This window comes from Somniosus microcephalus, chromosome 14 (genome assembly GCF_052327205.1).
Source record: "Somniosus microcephalus isolate GS21.2 chromosome 14, FLI_Smic_1.0, whole genome shotgun sequence".
NCBI classification, from domain to species: domain Eukaryota; kingdom Metazoa; phylum Chordata; class Chondrichthyes; order Squaliformes; family Somniosidae; genus Somniosus; species Somniosus microcephalus.
Genome location: NC_141000.1, coordinates 43,062,870 through 43,088,126, shown reverse-complemented (window position 1 = coordinate 43,088,126; position 25,257 = coordinate 43,062,870). Strand labels below are relative to the sequence as shown.

Genomic DNA, 25,257 nt, shown 5'->3' with positions numbered 1-25,257 from the left:
TCTATCAAACCTGCTTCCCTCGACTCCACACTCAGTGTACTGCCCCACACATACATACATAAGAACATAAGAAATAGGAGCTGGAGTAGGCTATTTGGCCCTTCGAGCCTGCTCCGCCATTCAACAAGATCATGGCTGATCTTCTACCTCACCTACACCTTCCCACACTATCCCCATATCCCTTAATTCCCTTTGTTCCCAAAAATGTATCGACCTCTGACTTGAATATACTCAACGACTGAGCATCCACAGCCCTCTGGGATAGAAAATTCCAAAGATTTAAGCCTTTAAGTGAAGAAATTTCTCCTCATCTCAGTCCTAAATGGCTGACCCGTTATCCTGAGACTGTGACCCCGTGTTCTAGAAATATTTTCTCAGCATTAACCTTGTCAAGCCCCTTAAGAATTTTATATGTTTCAATTGAATCACCAAACTAAACTCTAGGGAATATAGGCCTAGTCCACTCAATCTCTCCTCATAGGGCAATCCCTCATCCCAGGAACCAGTCTAGTGAACCTTCATTGCACTCCCTCAAAGGCAAGTATGTCTTTCATTAGGTAAGGAGACCAGAACTGTAGACATTACTCCAGGTGTGGCCTCACCAATGCCCTGTATAATTGTAGTAAGACTTCTTTACTCCTTTACTAATCCCTTTGTAACAAAACCCCCGTGTTTGCGTGGGTTTCCTCCGGGTGCTCCGGTTTCCTCCCACAGTCCAAAGATGTGCAGGTTAGGTTGATTGGCTATGATAAATTGACCCTTAGTGTTAGGGGGATTAAATACGTGGGGTTACGGGGATCGGGTGGGATATGTGTCGGTGCAGGCTCGATGGGCCGAAATGGCCTCTATCTGCATTGTGGGGTTTCTGTGATTCTGTGATTCTTCTGTGAAAAGCTAACATACCATTTGCTTTCCTAATTGCTTGCTGTACCTGCATATTAACTTTCTGTGATTCATGTACAATGACACACTGGTCCCTCAGAGTGCAAACATTTCCCAGTCCCTCACCATTCAAAAAATATTCTGCTTTTTTGTTTTTCCTACAAAAGTGGATAACTTCACACTTCCCCACATTGTATTCCATTTTCCATGTTCTTGCCCACTCAGTCAACCTGTCTATATCTCTCTGCAGCCTCTTTGCGTGCTCCTCACAGCTTACTTTTCCATCTAACTTTGTATCATCAGCAAACTTGGATACGTTACATCAGCCCCTTCATCTAAGTCATTAATATCAATTGTAAATAGCTGAGGCTATCGATTGTAAATAGCACTGAACCTTGCGGTACCCTGCTAGTTACAGCCTTCCAACCCAGAAAAGTCCTGTTTATTCCTAATCTCCATTTCTGTCCATTAACCAACCCTCAATACATGCTAATACATTACCTGCAATCCCATAAGTCCTAATTTTGTGTAATATCTCTTGTGTGGCACCTTATCATAGAATCATAGAAAGTTACAGCACGGAAGGAAGCCATTTCGGCCCATCGTGTCCGCGCCGAGCAACAAAGAGCTATCCAGCCTAATCCCACTTCCCAGCTCTTGGTCCGTAGCCCTGCAGGTTAGAGCATCCCAAGTGCACATCCAAGTACTTTTTAAATGTGGTTAGGGTTCCTGCCTCTACCACCCTTTCAGGCAGTGAGTTCCAGACCCCCACAACCCTCTGGGTGAAGAAATTTCCCCTCAAATCCCCTCTAAACCATCCCCCAATTACTTTAAATCTGCGCCCCCTGGTGTTTGACCCCTCTGCTAAGGGAAATAGGTCCTTTCTATCCACTTTATCTATGCCCCTCATAATTTTATACACCTCAATAAGGTCTCCCCTCAGCCTCCTCTGTTCCAAGGAAAACAGACCCAGCCTATCCAGTCTTTCCTCATAGCTAAGATTCTCTACTCCTGGCAACATCCTTATAAATCTCCTCTGTACCCTCTCCAGTGCAATCACATCTTTCCTGTAATGTGGCGACCAGAACTGCACGCAGCACTCTAGCTGAGGCCTAACTAGTGTTTTATACAGTTGAAGCATAACCCCCCTGCTCTTGTATTCTATGCCACGGCTAATAAAGGCAAGCATTCCGTATGCCTTCTTAACCACCTTATCTACTTGGCCTGCTACCTTCAGGGATCTGTGGACATGCACTCCAAGGTCCCCTTGTTCCTCTACACTACTCAGTGTCCTACCATTTAATGTGTATTCCCTTTCCATGTTAGTCCTCCCCAAATGCATTCCCTCACACTTCTCTGGATTGAATTCCATTTGCCACTGTTCTACCCAGCTGACCAATTTATTGATATCTTCCTGCAGTCTACAGCTTCTTTCTTCAGTATCAACCACACAGCCGATATTAGTATCATCTGCAAACTTCTTAATCATACCCCCTATATTCAAGTCAAGATCATTGATATATACCACAAAAAGCAAGGGACCTAGTACTGAGTCCTGCGGAACCCAACTGGAAACAGCCTTCCAGTCACAAAAACACCCATTAACCATCACCCTCTGCTTCCTGTCTCCAAGCCAGTTTTGAATCCAACTTGACATTTTGCCCTGGATCCATGGGCTTTTAACTTCGTGACCAGTCTGCCATGTGGAACCTTATCAAAAGCCTTGCTAAAGTCCATATACACTACATCAAACGCACTACCCTCATCTACCCTCCTTGTTACCTCCTCAAAAAATTTAATCAAGTTTGTAAGACGTGACCTTCCCTTAACAAATCCATGCTGACTATCCTTGATTAATCCATGTCTTTCTAAATGAAGATTTATCCTGTCCTTCAGAATTCTTTCCAGTAATTTTCCCACCACTAAGGTTAGGCTGACTGGCCTGTAATTACTCAGTCTATCCTTTTCTCCCTTTTTAAACAAGGGTACCACATTATCAGTCCTCCAGTCCTCCGGCACCACACCTGAAGCCAGAGAGGATTGAAAAATTATGGTCAGGGCCTCTGCTATTTCCTCTTTTGCTTCGCTTAACAGCCTGGGATACATTTCATCCGGGCCTGGGGATTTATCCACTTTTAAAGCTGCTAAACCCCTTAATACTTCCTCTCTCACTATGTTTATTTCATCTAATATTTCACACTCCCCCCCCACCGCGCCCCCGATAGCAATGTCTGCTTCGCCTCTCTCCTTTGTGAAAACAGACGCAAAGTATTCATTAAGAACCCTACCGACGTCTCCCGCCTCCACATACAGATTACCCTCATGATCTCTAATTGGCCCTACCCTTTCTTTAGTTATCCTCTTATTCTTAATATATTTATGGAATATCTTTGGGTTTTCCTTGATTTTACTTGCCAAGAATTTTTCATGCTCTCTCTTTGCTTTCCTAATATCATTTTTAATTGCACCCCTGCACTTTCTGTATTCCTCTAAAGATTCTGGAGTATTTAGCCCTTGGTATCTATCATATGCCTCCCCTTTTTTCTTTATCCTACCCTGTATGTCTCTAGACATCCAGGGGGCTCTAGATTTGTTAGTCCCATGTTTTTTCTTTAAGGGCACATTTTGGTCTGAACCCTCCGGATCTCCTCCTTGAATGCCTCCCACTGCTCTGACACTGATTTACCTTCAAGTAGCTGTTTCCAGTCCACTATGGCCAAATCACCTCTGAGTTTTTTATGGTATATATCAACGATCTTGACTTGAATATAGGGGGTATGATTAAGAAGTTTGCAGATGATACTAAAATCGTCTGTGTGGTTGATACTGAAGAAGGAAGCTGTAGACTGCAGGAAGCAGAGGGGTCAAAAACCAGGGGCACAGATTTAATGTAATTGGGGGATGGTTTCGAGGGGATTTGAGGGGAAATTTCTTCACCCAGGGTGGTTGTGGGGGTCTGGAACTTACTGCCTGAAAGGGTGGCAGAGGCAGGAACCCTAACCACATTAAAAAAGTACTTGGATGTGCACTTGGGATGCTCTAACCTGCAGGGCTATGGACCAAGAGCTGGGAAGTGGGATTAGGCTGGATAGCTCTTTGTTGGCTGGCGCGGACAAGATGGGCCGAAATTGCCTCCTTCCGTGCTGTAACTTTCTATGATGCTATGATTCTTAGCAAAATTTGCTTTTCCCCAATTTAGAAATTTTATTCCTGGTCTAGCCTTGTCCTTTTCCATAACTACCTTAAATCTAACAGAATTATGGTCACTAGCACCAAAATGCATCCCCACTAATACGCCTTCTACCTGCCCAGCTTCATTCCCTAAAACTAAGTCCAGAACTGCCCCCTCCCTTGTTGGGCTTGCTACATACTGGCTAAAAAAGTTCTCCTGGATGCATTTTAGAAATTTCGCACCTTCTATACCCTTCACGCTAATTTTACCCCAGTTAATATTGGGGTAGTTGTAATCCCCTACTATTACTGCCCTATAGTTTTTCCACTTCTCAGAAATGTGTCTACATATTTGTTCTATCTCCCTCTCACTGTTTGGGGGTCTGTAGTACACTCCCAGCAGTGTGATCGCCCCTTTTTTGTTTTTCAATTCGACCTATATGGCCTCGTTTGATGATCCCTCCAACATATCATCTCTCCTCACAGCTGTAATGGTTTCTTTAATCAATACCCGACCCCCTCTGCCTTTTTACCTCCCTCTCTATCCTGCCCCTCTTTCAGCCATGTCTCTGTAATAGCTATAATATCATAGTCCCAAGTATCTACCTGTGCCCTGAGCTCATCTGCCTTGTTCGCTACACTCCTTGCATTGAAGTATATACCATTTAGTGCAGGCAAACCTCCTTGTTGACTACTATCTAGCCCTTGATTCCTCTGTCCTTCCAATTTACTTTCTATGTTTTTGTTTTCCAATTCCAGTTTTTCTTCCCTCCCTAGTGACTCTATTCTTAGGTTCCCATCCCCCTGCCAAGCTCGTTTAAACCCTCCCCAACAGCACGGGCAAACCCTCCCGCGAGGGTATTGGTCTCATTCCTGTTGAGGTGCAACCCGTCTGGCTTGTAGAGGTCCCACCTCCCCCAGAAACGGCTCCAATTCCTCAGGAATCTAAAGCCCTCCCACCTACACCATCTCTCCAGCCACACATTCATCTGCTCTATCTTCCTACTTCTGAACTCACTAGCACATGGCACTGGTAGAGATTACTACCTTTGAGGTCCTGCTTTTTAACCTCTTTCCTAGCTCCCTAGACTCTGTCTGCAGGACCTCATCCCTCTTCCTACCTATGTCGTTGGTACCGATATGGACCACGACCTCTGGCTGTTCACCCTCCCCCCTCAGAATGCCCTGCAGCCATTTAGTGACATCCTTGACCCTGGAACCAGGGAGGCAACATACCATCCTGGAGTCACGTCTGCGGCCACAGAAACACCTGTCTGCTCCCCTAACTAATGGCCCAGAAATTCAGGTCCCAACGCGTGAGTACGCACGGGGTACTCACGCGTGGGCCCGATGGAAGTGTCGGTTTCTTGCATGCACTGCGCATGCGCGGGAAACTGGCACTTCTGTTCCTCTGAACGAAGGGGTTCAGAGGTCGAACGCGTGCGCGCGGGAGTCTGCGTGTGCGCTTTAAACTTACGTTTTTTTTACAGGTTTTTCCGTGAGGGTAAGTCATTAGATTTTAGAAATGTAAAAACCAGGTGTAAGAACTGCATTTTAAAAGGTAAATGGTCAATTAATTACAATCAAAAAAAATTTCCACAGGTTTATTATTTTTAAATACTTTAAAGCAAGGTAAGTTTATTTTTAGCCCCGTTTTTTTATAAAATTATTTTTTTCAAAAATTTAAATTATTGTTTAAAATAGTTATTTAATGTAATTTATAGTTTATTTAAAAAGTGTGATTTTAAAAAAAAAATGTATTTGAAGGTTTACTGTTATTTTGGGGCCCGTATATTCATAAGTTTAGACAGGTCTTCCTGTCAATCTTATGAATGGGCTTTTCCCTCCTCTGATTGGCTGCCCATGGCTCACGTGATCCCAGGGGACGCATTGCACTAACTTCGCCCCTGGGACACGCAAGCACAGCGCGCCGGGAGTTGGAGCAGGCCCCGGAGTGGAATTCCACGGGAGCCCAGAGCTCAACTGCCGGCGCGCAAGGTAAGTGCAGGTCAGGGGCTTGCACCCGCGGGAAGCCCCCGACCTGAATTTCTGGGCCATTGAATCCCCTATCACTATTGCTCTCCCTCTCCTCCCCACCCCCCTGCCTGTGCAGCTGAGCCTTCCATGGTGCTGTGGACATGGCTCTGGCTTACTGAAAATCCAAATACACTACATCCACAGGTTCCCCCTTATCCATCCTACTAGTTACATCTTCAAAAAACTCTTAACAGATTTGTCAAACACGATTTCCCTTTCATAAAACCATGTTGACTCTGCCTAATCATATTATGATTTTCTAAGTGCCCTGTTACCACGTCCCTAATAATAGATTCTAGCATTTTGCCTACTACTGATGTCAGGCTATCTGGTCTATAGTTCCCTGTTTGTTCTCTTCCTCCTTTCTTAAATAGCGGGGTTATGTTTGCAACCTTCCAATCCTTGGGGACTGTTCTAGAATCTAGGAAATTCTGGAAGATTAATACCAATGAATCCACTAGCTGTGCAGCTACCTCTTTTAAAACCCTAGGATGCAGGTCGTCAGGTTCAGGGGATTTGTCGCCACTCAGTCCTATTAATTTCTCCAGTACTATGTCTTCACTTATACTGATTTCTTTCAGTTCCTCATTGTCTCTACACTCTTAGTTCCCCATTATTTCCGGAATGTTATTTGTGTCTTCTACCGTGACTATTTGTTTAATGTCTCTGCCATTTCCTTATATACACACACACACATACAGCCACCTCTCGACACACCCACTGACCCCCCGACACACACACACACACATCCCGCCTCTCCACACCCCCAGAGACATTGCGCCCCACACACACACACAGCTGCCTCTCTACACACCCACTGCCCCACACACACACACTCTCTCACACACACTCACACTCACACACAGACACACTCACACCCACTCACACACATACACACACCTACAGACTCTCACACACACACTCACACTCACATTCACTCACACTCACACACAGACACTCACACACAGACACACAGACGCACACACACTCACACTCACATTCACTCACACTCCCACACAGACGCTCACACACAGACACACACACACGCACACTCACTCACACTCAGTCACTCACACACACTCACTCACACTCACTCACACACACACACACACACTCTCATACGCACACACACTCACACACACTAACACACACACACACACATTCACACACACACACTCACACTCTCACACACTCACACTCTTGCACACATTCACACACACATTCACACACACACACACTAACACAAACAAACTTACACTCACACACATTCACACACACTCACACATACTCATATGCACACTCAGTCACACACACACACTCACACACACTAACACACACACACACATACTCACACTCACACACACTCTCACACACACTAAGATACACACACATTCACACACACACACTCACTCACACGCATACTCACACACTCACACACACATTCACACACAAACACTCATATGCACACTCAGTCACACACATTCACACACACGCACTCACTCACATGCACACTCACACACACATTTACATACACAATCACACACATGCACACTCATACACACTCATACACACTCAAACACATTCACACACAGTCGCACACGCATACTCACTCACATTCACACACACTCACACACATTCACACACACTCACACTCACACTCACACACGCACACGCACACGCACACACACACTCACAAACACCTGCCTCTCCACACAACCACTGCCCCACATGCACAGACAGACACACACGATTGATTGACAGGCTGATTGTCTGTCGGATGGAAATCAGCCTGGGAGCGGATATCAGGTAAGTCGAACATCGCAGGGGTTTAGGGGGGAATTGAGGGTCAGCTGATCGCAAGGATTGGTCGACTACACCCCCCTGTCCCACCTCCCGAGAGGGGATTGGTCGACTGCACACTCCCCCCCTGCCCCCGTCCCACCTCCTGAGAGGGGATTGGTTAACTGCACACTCCCCCTCCCCACCCCATCCCGGGATTGGTCGACTGCACCCCCTGCCCCGTCCCACCTCCTGAGAGCATAAGAACATAAGAAATAGGAGCAGGAGAAGGCCTTCGAGCCTGCTCCACCATTCAATGAGATCATGGCTGATCTTCTGCCTCAACTCCATTCACCAGCCCTTTCGCCAAATCCCTTGATGCCCTTACTAGTCAGAAATCTATCGACTTCTGTTTTGAATATACCCAATGACTGAGCATCCACAGCCCTCTGGGATAAAGAATTACTAAGATTCACCACCCTCTGTGTGAAGAAATTTCTTCTCATCTCAGTCCTGAATGGCCTACCCTTTATCTTGAGGCTGTGGCCCCTGGTTCTAGACTGCCCAGCCAAGGGAAACATTCTCCCAGCATCCATCCTATCAAGCCCTGTAATAATTTTGTATGCTTCAATGAGATCCCCTTTCATTCTTCTGAATTCAAGAGAATACAGGCCTAGTTTACTCAATCTCTTCTCATACAGCAGTCCCGCCATCCCAGGCAAGTATATCTTTCCTTAGGTAAGGAGACCAAAATTGTACACTGTACTCCAGGTGTGGTCTCACCAAGGCCCTATATAATTAGAGTAAGACTTCTGTACTCCTGTACTCAAATCCTCTTGTAATGAAGGCCAGCATACCATTTGCCTTCCTAATGGCTTGCTGCACCTGCACATTCAATTTCAGTGACTCATATACAAGGACATCCAGGTCCCTTTGAGCATCTGCATTCCCCAATCTTTCACCATTTAGGAAATACTCTGCCTTTCTGTTTTTTCTACCGAAGTGGATAACTTCATATTTATCCACATTATATTCCATCTGCCATGTTCTCGCCCACTCACTGAGCCTGTCGAGATCCCCTTGAAGCCTCTTCACATCCTCTTTGCAACTGACACTGCCACCTAGCTTTGTATCATCAGCAAATTTGAAAATGTTACATTTAGTCCCCTCATCCAAATCATTGATATAGATTGTGAATAGCTGGGGCCCAAGCACCGATCCTTGCAGTACCCCACTAGTCACAGCCTGCCATCCTGAAAAAGACCCGTTTATCCCTACTCTTTGTTTTCTGTCTGTTAACCAATTCTCAATCCATGCTAGTATATTATTCCCAATTCTATGTGCCCTAATTTTATTCACCAACTTCTTGTGCGGGACCTTATCGAAGGCCTTCTGAAAATCCAGATACACCACATCTACCGGTTCCCCTTTGTCTACTCCACTAGTTACATCCTCAAAGAACTCCAATAGGTTTGTCAAACAGGATTTCCCTTTCATAAATCCATGTTGACTCTGCCCATTCTTACTATTAGTTTCTAAGTGCCCAATTATTGCATCCTTTATAATAGATTCCAGCATTTTCCCAACTACTGATGTGAGGCTAACAGGTCTGTAGTTCCCTGTTTTCTCTCTCCCTCCTTTCTTAAATAGCGGGGTGTGGCGGAACCACCAGAGGATTACGGACAATTGTATATAATTCCTTTTACAGCAATGTAGTACAGCTGGGGGCTGCACCTTTAATGTACCTGTTAACTGTACTAGGGCTTCTTTCCTGTACTCCGCGTGATGACGTCATGCCGTCCATCACGTGATCTCTCAACGGCGGGAAGAACGTGATGACGTCATGACGTCAGAGCTCGGAACCTTCCAGCAGTAGAGCTCGGAACCTGCAAGCAGTTGAGCTCGGAACCTTCTAGCAGTTTCCAGAGAGGCTTTCAAGCAGACCAGACCTATTTGCATTGTATCCTACAGTTTCCTGTATAGCTTCGTTAGTTGATTAAATTTTATTGTTTTTGATTTTCTGAGTCAATCTCAATTCTTCAGCTAGGAACCCCAGTTCCTACATTGGTGACCCTGATTTCTTTGAACAATTTTCGTTGAAGTTACATCATGGACACGAACGCCGTCACCCTCAAACTGCCGCAATTTTGGGAGCAACAACCGGCCGCGTGGTTTTTCCAGGCTGAAGCCCAATTTGCAATCTGGGGAGTAGCAGCGGATTCGACCCGTTATTATTACGTGGTCTCCGCCCTCGACAGCACGACGGCCTCGCGGGTCGTCAGCCTCCTCGAGAGTCCACCGAACAATGGCAAGTACGAAGCTTTAAAAGCACGTTTACTGCAGATTTTCGGTCTGTCCAAGTCAGAACGCGCTCGCAGACTTATCTCCATGCCCGGCCTCGGGGACTCAAAACCCTCAGAGCTCATGAGCCAAATGCTCACGCTTTTGGGCTCGGAATCGCAATGTTTTCTGTTCTGCGAGCTGTTTCTCTGTCAACTACCAGAGCCAGTACAGATGGCCTTGGCCAATTCCGCGATCACAGATTGTGCTGAACTCGCCGCGGAAGCGGATAAAATATTCACCATCTCACAACAATCTTGTGCAGCCACGAGGCGCCCATCCCCCACAAGAGCGAATCCGACTCCTCCCCCTGCAGGCTGGTGTGCATACCACGCTCGTTTCGGCACGAAGGCCAGAAATTGCCATCCGCCCTGCAGTTTCTCACCAAAAAATAAACCTACCTCAAACCAGCAGTTTCTGAGAAGATCAATAAGGCCTAAGGGACACGCCGGAGTTGCGATGGCCGTCGGGTCCGCAGGGAAACTCCTATACATTACAGACTCCCTGTCAGGGCGACGTTTTCTCTGTGATACTGGCTCCCAGTGCAGTATCCTACCAGCGTCGAAGCTAGATCTTCAATCCGGCAGTCAAGATCCCCCCCTCGAGGCAGCCAATGGTGCGGCCATTCGCACGTTCGGAAAGCGTAGGGTCCAGTTGAGTTTTGGCGGCCAACGTTTTGTTTGGGAGGTCATCACGGCGAAAATCTCACAGGCCATCCTGGGGGCAGATTTCTTCTGCACAAACGGGTTTCTCATTGACGTCCGACACTGCCGGCTAATCAGTGCCTCCACTTTTCACTTGGTCCCCTGCCACTGAAGCACCGCGATGTCTTGGTCAGTTGCCTGTGCAGTCCCATCTCCAAATGAGTTCTCTCGTCTTCTCAGTGAGTTCCCTGAGCTCACCAGGCTCACATTTTCTTCTTCAGTTGCGAGGCACGGTGTGGCGCATCACATTACCACGACAGGATCCCCCGTTTATGCGAGAGCTCGAAGGCTGGAACCCGGTAAATTCGCGGCCGCCAAGGCAGAGTTCGAATAGTCCTTGGTCCTCGCCATTACACATTGTTCCTAAGCCGGGCGGCGGATGGCGACCATGCGGCGACTACAGACACCTGAATGAGGCTACCACACCGGATCGGTACCCAATTCCTCACATTCAGGATTTTTCGGCCCATCTGGCAGGGAATTCCATCTTTTCCAAAGTAGACCTCGTCCGAGGCTATCATCAAGTGCCCGTGCATCCTCAGGACGTCCCCAAAACTGCCGTCATCACACCTTTCGGGCTCTTTGAGTTCCTTCGTATGCCGTTTGGGCTGAAGAATGCAGCACAAGCCTTCCAACGTCTCATGGATTCTGTGTTGCGCGATCTGCCGTTCATCTTCGTCTACCTAGACGACATCCTTATTGCCAGTAACAGCACAAAAGAACAAATTACGCACTTGCGTACCCTTTTTTCTCGTCTCAGCCAACATGGCCTTAGTATCAACCCGGCCAAGTGCCAGTTTGGGTTGCACAGCATTGATTTCCTGGGACACAGAATCACCTCAGAAGGCGCCGTCCCGCTGGCCACGAAGGTGGAAGCAGTCACCTCGTTCCCTCTTCCTCAGACCATCAGGGCCCTCCAGGAATTTCTGGGAATGATCAATTTTTATCATCGGTTCGTCCCCAAGGCGGCATTGTTGATGCAACCTTTGTACGAGGCCCTCCGAGGTAAATCGGGCAAAGACCCGATCGATTGGACACCCCAGATGGACCAGGCTTTCCTCGACACTAAGAACGCTTTGGCTGCTGCGACTATGTTGGCACATCCCCTTCCGGGCGCAACCATTGCCCTTACCACCGACGCATCTGATTATGCCATCGGGGCAGTACAGGAGCAGTGGGTCGATGGCACATGGCAACCACTGGCTTTCTTCAGCCGCCAATTGCGGAAGAACGAACGCAAGTATAGTACTTTTGATAGGGAGTTGTTGGCATTGTTTCTGGCCATCCGGCATTTTCGCTTCCTACTGGAAGGACGCCCATTCACGGCTTTTGTAGACCACAAGCCTCTTACTTTTGCGATGGCCAAGACAGTGGAACCATGGTTGGCACGGCAACAACGTCATCTTACGTACATATTTGAATTTACATCCGACATACAACATGTCTCGGGCAAAGACAACCTGGTGGCGGATTGTCTCTCCCATGCCCAGCTCCACGCAGTACACCTGGGAGTCGACTATGTTGGTTTGGCAAAAGAACAGAAGGCAGACCCTGAAGTACAGGCATACCGGACCGCACCTTCCAGCTTACAAGTGGCTGATGTCACTTTCCAGGCTGCAGGGACCACACTCCTGTGTGACATCTCGATGGGCGTCCTACGTCCAATCGTTCCAGTCGAATGGCGCAGGAGAATTTTCTACAGTATCCACAGGTTGTCACATCCTGGCATGAGAGCGTCACAACGACTCATGGCAAAGAAATTCATCTGGAAGGGCATGCATCTCGACGTCCATGACTGGACCAATACCTGCGTGAGTTGCCAGAAGTCCAAGATACAACGCCATGTTAAGGCCCCAGTCGCCACTTTTCCGGTTCCAGAGCGTCGATTCGACCATGTGCACGTGGACCTAGTTGGTCCTCTCCCTTCCTCTCGCGGGTACACTCACCTCCTCACCGTGGTAGACCGCACCACCAGGTGACCAGAGGCAATTCCTTTGGTTGCCACCACAGCGGCCGACGTCTCCATAGCCTTCATCTCGTCGTGGGTAGCTCGGTTCGGGGTACCGGCTGACATCTCCACCGGTGGCCTCAATTTACCTCCGAGCTTTGGAGCGCCGTAGCTCAAGGTTTGGGCACCAAGCTTCATCGTACCACCGCCTACCATCCACAGGCGAACGGTCTGTGTGAAATATTCCACAGGTCCCTTAAAGCCGCACTGCGTGCTAGTCTCCGTGGGCCTAGTTGGGGGGACAGGCTCCCTTGGGTGCTGCTAGGTCTTCGCACGGCGCCTAAGGACGACCTGCATTCTTCTTCAGCAGAGCTGGTTTACGGCCAACCACTCAGAGTGCCTGGCGATTTTCTTCCTCCTCACACGGAACCCTGGTCCCCAGCTCAGCAGCTCAGCAGCCACCAGGAAGCGGCTAGGAATTTCATCCCAGTGCCTACATTGCATCATGACCTGCAGCGCTCCCATGTCCCGGTGGATCTTAAGAGCGCAGAATACGTGTTCATGCTCGCAAAAACCCGCTCAAACCGCCTTACACAGGTCCGTTCCGCGTCATCTCATCAGGTGACAAGTCCTTCACAGTCGACGTCGGCGGTAAGCCTGACCACATCTCCATCGACCGGTTGAAACCGGCGCATCTGGATCTGAGCGAACCAGTCGTCACCGCTCAGCCGCCTCGTCGTGGTCGCCCACCGTCGACTGCTGGTCCAGTACAGCCACAGTCATCCGCCGAGTCACCAGTGCCCGCCTTACCGGGTCGACCACAGCCGGCCTCTTCTTCTCCTCCGCCTGCGGCGTCATCCCAACCACAGCCAATGACCAGTTCGTCTTCTAGCGCTCCGTTCCAGCTGCCAGGGTATCGCAGTCGGTCGGACAGACTCGTCAGACCCCCTTCTCACCTTACCTTCTCTGTTAAAAGCAATTCTGGGGGGGCGCATGTGGCGGAACCACGAGAGGATTACGGACGATTGTATATAATTCCTTTTACAGCAATGTAGTACAGCTGGGGGCTGCACTTTTACTGTATCTGTTAACTGTACTAGGGCTTCTTTCCTGTACTCCACGTGATGACGTCATGCCGTCCGTCACATGATCTCTCAACGGCGGGAAGAATGTGATGGCGTCATGACGTCGGAGCTCGGAACCTTCTAGCAGTAGAGCTCGGAACCTTCTAGCAGTTGAGCTCAGAACCTGCTAGCAGTTGAGCTCGGAACCTGCTAGCAGTTGAGCTCGGAACCTTCTAGCAGTTTCCAGAGAGGCTTTCAAGCAGACCAGACCTATTTGCATTGTATCCTACAGTTTCCTGTACAGCTTCGTTTGTTCATTAAATTTTATTGTTTTTGATTTTCTGAGTCGATCTCAATTCTTCGGCTAGGAACCCCAATTCCTACAGGGGTTACATTTGCTATCCTCCAATCTGCAGGAACCATTCCAGGATCTACAGAATTTTGGAAGATGACAACCAATGCGTCCACTATTCCAATGGCCACTTCTTTCAAAACCCTAGAATGCAGGTCATCCGGTCCTTGGGATTTATCGACTTTTAGTCCCATTAATTTTGCTAGTACTGTTTTTTTACTAATAATAATTTCTTTAAGTTCCTCATTCTCGTCACACCCTTGGTTTTCTCGTATTTCTGGGAGGTTTTTTGTGTCTTCCTCCGTGAAGACAGAAACAAAGTATTTATTTAATTTCTCTGCCATTTCCTCATTCCCCATTATAAATTCTCCTGTCTCTGACTGTAAAGGACCTACATTTACCTTCGCCAGTCTTTTCCTTTTCACATACCTATAGAAGCTTTTACAATCTGTTTTTATATTTTTCGCTAGTTTGTGCTCATATTCCATTTTCCCTTTCTTTATCAATTTCTTGGTCCCCCTTTGCTGATTTCTAAAAAGATCCCAATCCTCAGGCTGACCGCTTTTTTTGGCAACTTTATCGGCTTCTTCCTTTGACTTAATACTAGCTTTAATTTCTTTTGTTATTTACTAGTTGGATCACTTTTCCTTTTGGGTTTTTATGCCCTAGAGGAATATATCTTTGTTGCAAATTATGCATTATTTCCTTGAATGTTAGCCATTGTATGTCCACCTTCATACCTTTTAGTGTAGTCTCCCAATCTACCATGGCCAACTTATCCCTCATACCCTTGTAGTTTCCTCTGTTTAGATTGAAGACCTTAGTTTCAGATTGGACTACATCACTCTCAAACTTAAAATAAAATTCAATCATATTATGGTTACTTGTTCCTAAAGGCCCCTTTACCACAAGATTATTGATTAGCCCTTTCTCATTACACAGTACCAGATCCAGAATAGCCTGTTCCCTGGTTGGTTCCTCCACATACTGATCCAGGAAACCACCTCGCATGCATTCCAAGAATTCGTCCTCCACACCATTAGTGCTAATTTGATTTGCCCAGTCAATATGTTAATATGTTAAAGTCCCCCATGATTACCATATTGCCCTTGTTGCATGCACTTCTAATTTCTTGATTGATACTGTGCCCTACATTATTACCACTACTGTTTGGTGGCCTATACACAACTCCCACCAATGTCTTCCGCCCTTTGCTGTTTCTTAGCTCCACCCAAACTGATTCCGGTTCTACATCACGATCTGCCAAGCCAAGATATTTTATCTCTACCGTACTGATCTCATCCCTTATTAACAGCGCTACGCCACCTCCTTTTCCTTTTTGTCTGTCCTTCCTAAATGTTGAGTACCCTGGAACATTCAGTTCCCAGCTTTGGTTACCCTGCAACCATGTCTCTGTAATGGCAATTACATCATACCCATTTACTTCTATTGGTGCCATTAATTCATCCACCTTGTTGCGAATGTTACGTGCATTTAGATAAAGTGCCTTCAACTTTGCTTGTTTAATATTTTTCTGCACTTTGACCCTCTTTACTGTTGGCCTTTGTTTCTGCTCCCTACTAGTTTTGCTGACTACTTTTCTAACTTGCACTTCCAGCTTTGTTTCTCTCCATTCTGGGCCCACACTTAGGTTCCCAGCCCCCTGACAAACTAGTTTAAATCCTTCCCAACAGCACTAGCAAACCCCCCTGCAAGGATATTGGTCCCATTTCTGCCGAAGTGTAACCCGTCTGGCTTGTACAGGTCCCACCTTCCCCAGAATCGATCCCAATGCCTCAGGAATTTAAATCCCTCCCTCCTACACCATCTCTCCAGCCATGCATTCATCTGGTCTATTCTCCTATTTCTGCTCTCGCTAGCACGTGGCACTGGGAGTAATCCTGAGATTACTACCTTTGAGGTCCTGCTTTTTAATTTATTTCCTAGCTCCCTATATTCTGCTTGCAGGACCTCGTCCCTCTTTCTACCTATGTCGTTGGTACCGATATGGACCACGACCTCTGGCTGTTGACCCTCCCCCTTCAGAATGTCCTGCAGCCGCTCAGTGACATCCTTGACCCTGGCACCAGGGAGGCAACCTACCATCGTGGAGTCACGTCTGCGGCCACAGAAACGTCTATCTGTTCCCCTTACGATAGAATCCCCTATCACTATTGCTCTCCCACTCTTTTTCCTCCCCTCCTGTGCAGCTGAGCCACTCGTAGTGCCACGGACTTGGCTCTTGCTGCATTCCCCTGAGAAACCATCTCCCCCATCAGTATTCAAAATGGAAAATCTGTTGGAGAGGGAGATGGACCCAGGGGACTCCTGCACTACCTTCCTAGTTCTTTTACTCTGTCTGGCGGTCACCCATTCCCTGTCTGCGCACTCTTTACCTGTGGTGTGACCACCTCGTTAAACAAGCTATCCATGAAGATCTCAGGACTGGACAGACTAGATGCAGGAAGGATGTTCCCGATGGTAGGGGAGTCCAGAACCAGGGGACACAGTCTAAGGATAAAGGGTAGGCCATTTAGGACAGAAATGAGGAGGAATTTCTTCACCCAGAGAGTGGTGAACCTGTGGAACTCTCTACCACAGAAGGCGGTGGAGGCCAGTTCATTAAATATATTCAAGAAGGAGTTGGATATATTTCTTAAGGCTAAAGGGATCAAGGGGTATGGGGAGAAAGCAGGGACCGGGTACTGAATGTGGATGATCAGCCATGATCGCATTGAATGGCGGAGCAGGCTCGAGGGGCCGAATGGCCTACTCCTGCTCCTATCTTCTATGTTTCTATGTTTCAGCCTCGCGGATGCTCCACAGTGACACCAGCCACAGCTCCAGCTCCGAAACGCGGATTTCGAGTAGCTGCAGCTGAAGACACTTCCTGCACACGTGTTCGCCCTGAACACCGAAAGTGCCCCTGACTTCCCACATAGCATGGGAGGAGCACTCCTCGCTGCCAAGATGCCCTGTCATGTCCTACCCTTAATTTACTCCCTTTACTTCAAGAATATTAAATACACTAGGGACCTTACTTCACTTTAAACACTACTTACTCTAAACTAGAGACCTTACTTTTACTTTAATGACTGGACTGTAGAAATACTCACCAGGTCCTACTTACCAATTAGCTCCTTCCCTTGTGCTGACGTCATTTTTAATCTCTGACGTCACTTTCGAATGCTGCTGTTCCCAATAGCTCAGTCTGGGCCTCAAGCCTCGTGCTTTACTTCCTCACTCCTCCTTTTCCCTCACAGGTTGGTCCGCTCTCGCTGCTACTCCCAATTAGTGAACCAGATGGGTTTTTACGACAATCTGATAGTTTCATGGTTATCATTACTGACACTAGCTTTTTATTCCAGATTTATTTAATTAACTGAATTTAAATTCCCCAGCTGCCATGGTGGGATTTGAATTTACGTCTTTGGATTATGAGTCCAGTGACATTTCCGCTATGCTACCGTTCCCGCCAATTCAAGGGGACACTGGAGGAGTAACTGCCATGATTTTTTATAGAAATAAATGGATTTATTTTAACATTTGACATAAACTAAATAATGGATAAAGTGGATTTAAAACCTGTCCCTCTTTGCCCAGGTCCATTTGTGATGAATTCTCAGCAGGAGATTGCTGAAGCTTTAGAGGACTATAGAACCAGCAAAAATGGATTTGAAAAAGCAAAAAGCTGGAAGTCAAAAGCTGTGTCTGAGAGAAGGATGTGAAATCTGAACAAAAAGTGAATTGCTAAATGCAAAATGCTTACTAACTTTACGAAGAACACATTTAGATTAACATGCTCTGTTTCCACTCCATGCATCCTCAATAATTTGTTATACTCTGAACTACAGCTGTTTGTCCTTGTTAATTAAAGCACAATATCTCAATCAGAATAGGCTGATTTCTTTAAAAACTTGTTATAGTTGCTCAATTCTTGAAAAAGTACAATATTGCTCAATTTATTCAGGATATTGCGTCCTCCGGTTAATTGGATTGTTCTTTCAAAGAGCCGGCACACGCACGATGGGCTGAATGGTCTCATTCTAATGATCACATCTGAAGTTGAGGGGCAGGTTCATTGCACGGCAGTTTGGAATTGCCTGGGTCGGGACAGTTTCTAATCCACCCCGCACTGCCTGGGTCGGGGCAGTTTCTAATCGCCCCCCCCTCACTGCCTGGGTCAGGGCAGTTTCTAATCCCCCCCCCCCCCACTGCCTGGGTCAGGGCAGTTTCTAATCCCCCCCCCCCACTGCCTGGGTCGGGGCAGTTTCTAATCCCCCACTGCCTGGGCCGGGGCAGTTTCTAATTCCCCCCGCACTGCCTGGGTCGGGGCAGTTTCTAATCCCCCCCCCCACTGCCTGGGTCGGGGCAGTTTCTAATTCCCCCCCGCACTGCCTGGGTCGGGGCAGTTTCTAATTCCCCCCCTGCCTGGGTCGGGGCAGTTTCTAATTCCCCCCCCCCTGCCTGGGTCGGGGCAGTTTCTAATTCCCCCCTTGCCTGGGTCGGGGCAGTTTCTAATTCCCCCCCTGCCTGGGTCGGGGCAGTTTCTAATTCCCCCCCTGCCTGGGTCGGGGCAGTTTCTAATTCCCCCCCTGCCTGGGTCGGGTCAGTTTCTAATTCCCACCTGCTTGGGTCAGGGCAGTTTCTAATCCCCCCTGCCTGGGTCAGGACAGTTTCTAATTCCCCCTGCCTGGGTCAGGACAGTTTCTAATACCCCCTGCCTGGGTCAGCACGGTTTCTAATACCCCCCTGCCTGAGTCGGGACAGTTTCTAATTACCCCCAGCCTGGTCCGGGCCATTTCTAATCCCCCCCACCCAGCCTGAGTCGAGGCAGTTCCTAATTTCACCTGTGCCTGGGTCGGGGCACTTTCTAATTCCCCAACTGCCTGAGTCGGGGCAGTTTCGAATTCCCCCCCTGCCTGAGTCGGGGCAGTTTCGAATTCCCCCCCTGCCTGGGTCGGGGCAGTTTCTAATTCCCCCCCTGCCTGGGTCGGGACAGTTTGTAATTCCCCCCCTGCCTGGGTCGGCACAGTTTGTAATTCCCCCCCTGCCTGGGTCGGGACAGTTTGTAATTCCCCCCCTGCCTGGGTCGGGACAGTTTGTAATTCCCCCCCTGCCTGGGTCGGGACAGTTTGTAATTCTCCCCCTGCCTGGGTCTCGACAGTTTGTAATTCCCCCCCTGCCTGGGTCGGCACAGTTTGTAATTCCCCCCCTGCCTGGGTCGGGACAGTTTGTAATTCCCCCCCTGCCTGGGTCGGGACAGTTTGTAATTCCCCCCCTGCCTGGGTCGGGACAGTTTGTAATTCCCCCCTGCCTCGGTCGGCACAGTTTGTAATTCCCCCCCTGCCTGGGTCGGGACAGTTTGTAATTCTCCCCCTGCCTGGGTCTCGACAGTTTGTAATTCCCCCCCTGCCTGGGTCGGCACAGTTTCTAATTCCCCCCTTGCCTGGGTCGGGGCAGTTTCTAATTCCCCCCCTGCCTGGGTCGGGGCAGTTTCTAATTCCCACCTGCTTGGGTCAGGGCAGTTTCTAATCCCCCCTGCCTGGGTCAGGACAGTTTCTAATTCCCCCTGCCTGGGTCAGGACAGTTTCTAATACCCCCTGCCTGGGTCAGCACGGTTTCTAATACCCCCCTGCCTGAGTCGGGACAGTTTCTAATTACCCCCAGCCTGGTCCGGGCCATTTCTAATCCCCCCCACCCAGCCTGAGTCGAGGCAGTTCCTAATTTCACCTGTGCCTGGGTCGGGGCACTTTCTAATTCCCCAACTGCCTGAGTCGGGGCAGTTTCGAATTCCCCCCCTGCCTGGGTCGGGGCAGTTTCTAATTCCCCCCCTGCCTGGGTCGGGACAGTTTGTAATTCCCCCCCTGCCTGGGTCGGCACAGTTTGTAATTCCCCCCCTGCCTGGGTCGGGACAGTTTGTAATTCCCCCCCTGCCTGGGTCGGGACAGTTTGTAATTCCCCCCCTGCCTGGGTCGGGACAGTTTGTAATTCCCCCCTGCCTCGGTCGGCACAGTTTGTAATTCCCCCCCTGCCTGGGTCGGGACAGTTTGTAATTCTCCCCCTGCCTGGGTCGGGACAGTTTGTAATTCTCCCCCTGCCTGGGTCTCGCCAGTTTGTAATTCCCCCCTGCCTGGGTCGGCACAGTTTGTAATTCCCCCCCTGCCTGGGTCGGGACAGTTTGTAATTCCCCCCCTGCCTGGGTCGGGACAGTTTGTAATTCTCCCCCTGCCTGGGTCGGGACAGTTTGTAATTCTCCCCCTGCCTGGGTCGGGACAGTTTGTAATTCCCCCCTGCCTCGGTCGGGACAGTTTGTAATTCTCCCCCTGCCTGGGTCGGGACAGTTTGTAATTCTCCCCCCTGCCTCGGTCGGGACAGTTTGTAATTCTCCCCCTGCCTGGGTCGGGACAGTTTGTAATTCCCCCCCTGCCTGGGTCGGGACAGTTTGTAATTCCCCCCCTGCCTGGGTCGGGACAGTTTGTAATTCTCCCCCTGCCTGGGTCTCGACAGTTTGTAATTCTCCCCCTGCCTGGGTCGGGACAGTTTGTAATTCCCCCCCTGCCTGGGTCGGGACAGTTTGTAATTCCCCCCCTGCCTGGGTCGGGACAGTTTGTAATTCCCCCCCTGCCTGGGTCGGGACAGTTTGTAATTCTCCCCCTGCCTGGGTCTCGACAGTTTGTAATTCTCCCCCCTGCCTCGGTCGGGACAGTTTCTAATTCCCCCCCTGCCTGGGTCGGGACAGTTTGTAATTCTCCCCCTGCCTGGGTCTCGACAGTTTGTAATTCCCCCCTGCCTGGGTCGGGACAGTTTGTAATTCCCCCCTGCCTCGGTCGGGGCAGTTTGTAATTCCCCCCTGTCTGGGTCGGGGCAGTTTGTAATTCCCCCCTGCCTCGGTCGGGGCAGTTTCTAAATATCCCCCTGTCTGGGTCGGGGCAGTTTGTAATTCCCCCCTGCCTCGGTCGGGACAGTTTGTAATTCTCCCCCTGCCTGGGTCGGGACAGTTTGTAATTCTCCCCCCTGCCTCGGTCGGGACAGTTTGTAATTCCCCCCCTGCCTCGGTCGGGACAGTTTGTAATTCTCCCCCCTGCCTGGGTCGGGACAGTTTGTAATTCTCCCCCCGCCCCCCGCCTCGGTCGGGACAGTTTGTAATTCTCCCCCCTGCCTCGGTCGGGACAGTTTGTAATTCTCCCCCCTGCCTCTGTCGGGACAGTTTATAATTCCCCCCTGCCTGGGTCAGGACAGTTTGTAATTCTCCCCCCGCCCCCCGCCTGGGTCGGGACAGTTTGTAAATCCCCCCCCTGCCTGGGTCGGCACAGTTTGTAATTCCCCCCTGCCTGGGTCAGGACAGTTCCTAATTCCCCCACTGCCTGGGTCGGGACAGTTTGTAATTCCCGCCCCCTGCCTGGGTCAGGACAGTTTGTAATTAACCCATGCCTGAGTCGGGACAGTTTGTAATTCCCCCACTGCCTGGGTCGGGGTGTAGGGGGGCATCCATTACCTGGTTTACAGTAATTTACCTTCCTTTACCTGGTTTACGGTAATTCACCTGGTCAGACAGCTTTTGCTGCTGCACTCTGACCAATCCCAATCAGCGGTTTCAAATCGCTAAACCCACCGTTCCAGTTCTGACTGGAGGAACTTATATTTAAAGATATATTAAAATGGACAAATGGTCTGGATGTGAGAAAGTCAAATTTTATTAAACTAAGGAAACAACACCACACGATTAAAGCAATCACTGTAAAATTGCTTAAATAGGGGAGGGAAAGAAACGGACACAACGAGGGAAAAACGACTAAAATAACAATTCTTAACGAAATCCCCACTTTACCCCCACCCCTAAGCCTACCCTAAGTTGCCTTGTGGAAGGCCAGAAAAATATATGCTCTCCACTTGCAATGCTAGCTCCGTGCCCTGCGATCTTAGATCTTCACTGCCCAGAAGTGAAAACACCCCAGTGTTTTTAAAAGTAAACTGCTGGTGTTTATCTTCCACAGACAGATGCCACACTGTAGAAGGCACATGGAGGCAAGCCAGAGAGAGAGAAAGAGAGAGAGGCCTCCGAGAAGCTATCTCTATATACCCCAATTTTGGGGCCAAAATGTTCCCGCCCACATCCGGAAGTTTCTGGGCTAAAACAAAAGGATCCAAACTATCCCCTTGTCTGGGATGGGTTTGAATAAAGTTGCCATTGTCTGTGATGGCTGTCGATAAAACTGCAGGGGTTTTGAATGTGTCTTCATTCACCTTGATGGGTTTGAATGGGGTTGTATCACTATGTAAACAGAAACCCATTGTGGTCACTGAAACTGCAGTCTCAAGTGGTTTATTCCCTTATGCAAACATCCTTGTAGTAGTTTCCTGTAAACAAACATCGATTGTCTCTGCTGGGAGGGGCTTCCCAAACTGCCTTTGATTGGCAGATTCAAACGGGCTACTCCCCAGTGTAAACAAGCAGCTGTAGGCTACCTGACCCTCCCAAATACCACAGGGTGATTGACAGCTCGGGCCCCATTCAAATGCTAATGGCCTGTCTGTCCTTTTTACTGCTGAAAATTCTGTTTCAAAACTCAAGAGTACATCTTTATTTTTTTAATAAAATGTACTATCTTTAAAGTGTGCGATTTTCACAAAGTCCTTTGATTCTGGTGTCCAAGTGCTGCTTAGCTCACGGGCTCCTTAACGCAGCCTTTTGCTGTTCTGGGCACATTTTAAAAACATTGTCCAACCCAGAGACAATTTAAATTCCACAAGTCTTCGTCCAGGATGTGGATTAATATTTCCCGATCTTCGGGGGCTGAGGGGATTTTGCGAACCCCTACATTCCACCCTTTGGATACTTCCACCTTGCTTGCAGTATCCACTTGAAGAAGTGAGCACAATTTTCCGACCCCCGACAAACAACCATCCCCTGTCAGTGAGTCTGGAGGTCAGCGACCGGTGGGGTAGTACCCAAAGGAACTGACTGAGGAGGAACATCCTGAGCAGAAGCCACAGCGGCTGGGTGTTGAATGGTCTGAGTCCACGTATTTACCTTGTCCAAAATGCTTTGGAGAAGTTGCTCAAGGTGGCTGAGGAAAGCACCTTGATGGGAGAGAATAGAACAAAATTCCTCCATCACTGCTGGGTCCATACTGGCTCAGTCTTGATGTCAGGGCAAGGCTGGTTCTGGACCCAAGTGCAGACAGACGAGGCGAGAAGCAGGTATGCAGGTATGCAGTCTTAAATAAAAGTACTTTACTAGAATCACACAGGTAAACAGTTACAAACATAGGAGCTCAAGACAAACTACCACTAGGCAAATGGCTTGTCAAGACTGAGCACGGAGGGAAGAAACCACAGAAGTTAAATACAAGCAAAAACAGGTGAAACCAATAAACCTGATAAAAGGCAGTTAAGTAATAAACACAGGAGAAACTAGTAACAATTAGCAAAGGGAAAAAAACAAGTGAAGGTGCCATCTAGGGGTTACTGAGGGAACTAACTGGCACCCTCACAGGACCCCCTCCCCTATGAATGGTCAGGGTGGCGACGGCGAAAATCCCTGATGAGTTCAGGATCCAAAATGTCCCGGGCCGGAACCCAGGAACGCTCTTCAGGACCATAAGAATTCTGCAAAGCGAGCCGTCAGCCCATGAGGAACATTGTGACACACACAATCGGCGTGCTGAAGCAGCGGTTCCGCTGTTTGGACCATTCCAGAGGAGCACTGCCGCACTCGCCTGAGCGAGTCTCACACTTCGTGGTTATTTGCTGCATGCTCCAGTAGCTCGCTACCCTACATTCCCAGCCAATGCCAGCAGACATTGCCACCCCAGCAGAGGAGGAGGAGGAGGAGGAGGAGGAGGAGGATGGGAGGGAGGTACTAGCTGGAAGGGCCGTGCGTCTGAGGCTGATCAGAAATCGCTTCTAGGCCCCTCTGACGGAATGCTTGTAGCCAATCCAAGAACAGGAATGGAACCGACCTCATACCCCCAAGCCTGTGAAGGGCAAGATGCATGTAAAGAGCAGGCATGGCCATTTTAAATGAACAAAGTGTTTATTACAACAAAAGTTCTCCCAACATGATTAAACAAAACGAACAGAAATCAGAACTCACACACAGAAACATTTGTCTCTCCCTCCCGTGAGACTGGTGAAATAAAACATTACATTCAGCAGAAACATTTGTCTCTCCCTCCCGTGAGACTGGTGAAATAAAACATTACATTCAACAGAAACATTTGTCTCTCCCTCCCGTGAGACTGGTGAAATAAAACATTACATTCAACAGAAACATTTGTCTCTCCCTCCCGTGAGACTGGTGAAATAAAACATTACATTCAACAGAAACATTCGTCTGGGCTTGCGTCAACCTGGACAGGGGCTTCAGGGACACCCCTCAGTTCTTGCCCCCTGATGGGGATCGTGGTCTTTTACTACTCTGGCCCCTTCCCACCCTGGAGCTCCTCCTTAAGGGGACCCCAGTGGCTGCGGCAAGGCTGGGGGAGGCCTGCTGACTGTCCCTGAGTGCAGATGCCCCTAAGGTGCGTCCTGGACGACCTCTGGGCCTAGAGGGCCCAGCAGCTGACTGCTCCACCTGTGCATGGGTGGAGGCAGTCTGTCCTGCGGGTGGAGGCAGTCTGTCCTGCAGGTGCTGGCAGCTGCAGTGGTGAAGTGCCAGTGGTGGCAGCAGGCATGTTGTCATCCTGAGAGAGGACAGCACCTCCCTGCTCCACCAACACACTGGCACTCCCACGGGGCAACACCTCAGCATCCGGAGCAATCTGTTGGAGCACAGATTGCTGGCCTGCTGCGGTGCTGTGAGGGCCCTGGGTAATCATGCCTGAGCCATCGAGGGTGGCAGCAGTCACTGGTCGCGTGGCCTCCATTTGCATCTGTCGGAGACCAGCAAGTGACTGCGTGGCAGCACTTAGCACTTGCATGGCAGGTCCCATTACTTCAGCGAAGCCCTGGACAGTCCTTTCCATTGCCTCGGCC

The 25,257-nt window shown here is 49.0% G+C and overlaps 1 protein-coding gene across 1 annotated transcript in view; it reads left to right on the top strand.

The window, feature by feature from the left end:
* Positions 1-18,167, top strand: part of pir (pirin) — a 146,334-nt gene extending 128,167 nt beyond the window's left edge. The window contains exon 7 of the mRNA XM_086006518.1: positions 17,881-18,167. Within this exon, the coding sequence (XP_085862644.1) occupies positions 17,881-18,005 (125 nt within the window). The 3' untranslated portion in view covers positions 18,006-18,167. The remainder of the gene's footprint in view (positions 1-17,880) is intronic.
* The last annotated feature ends 7,090 nt before the right edge of the window (positions 18,168-25,257 follow it).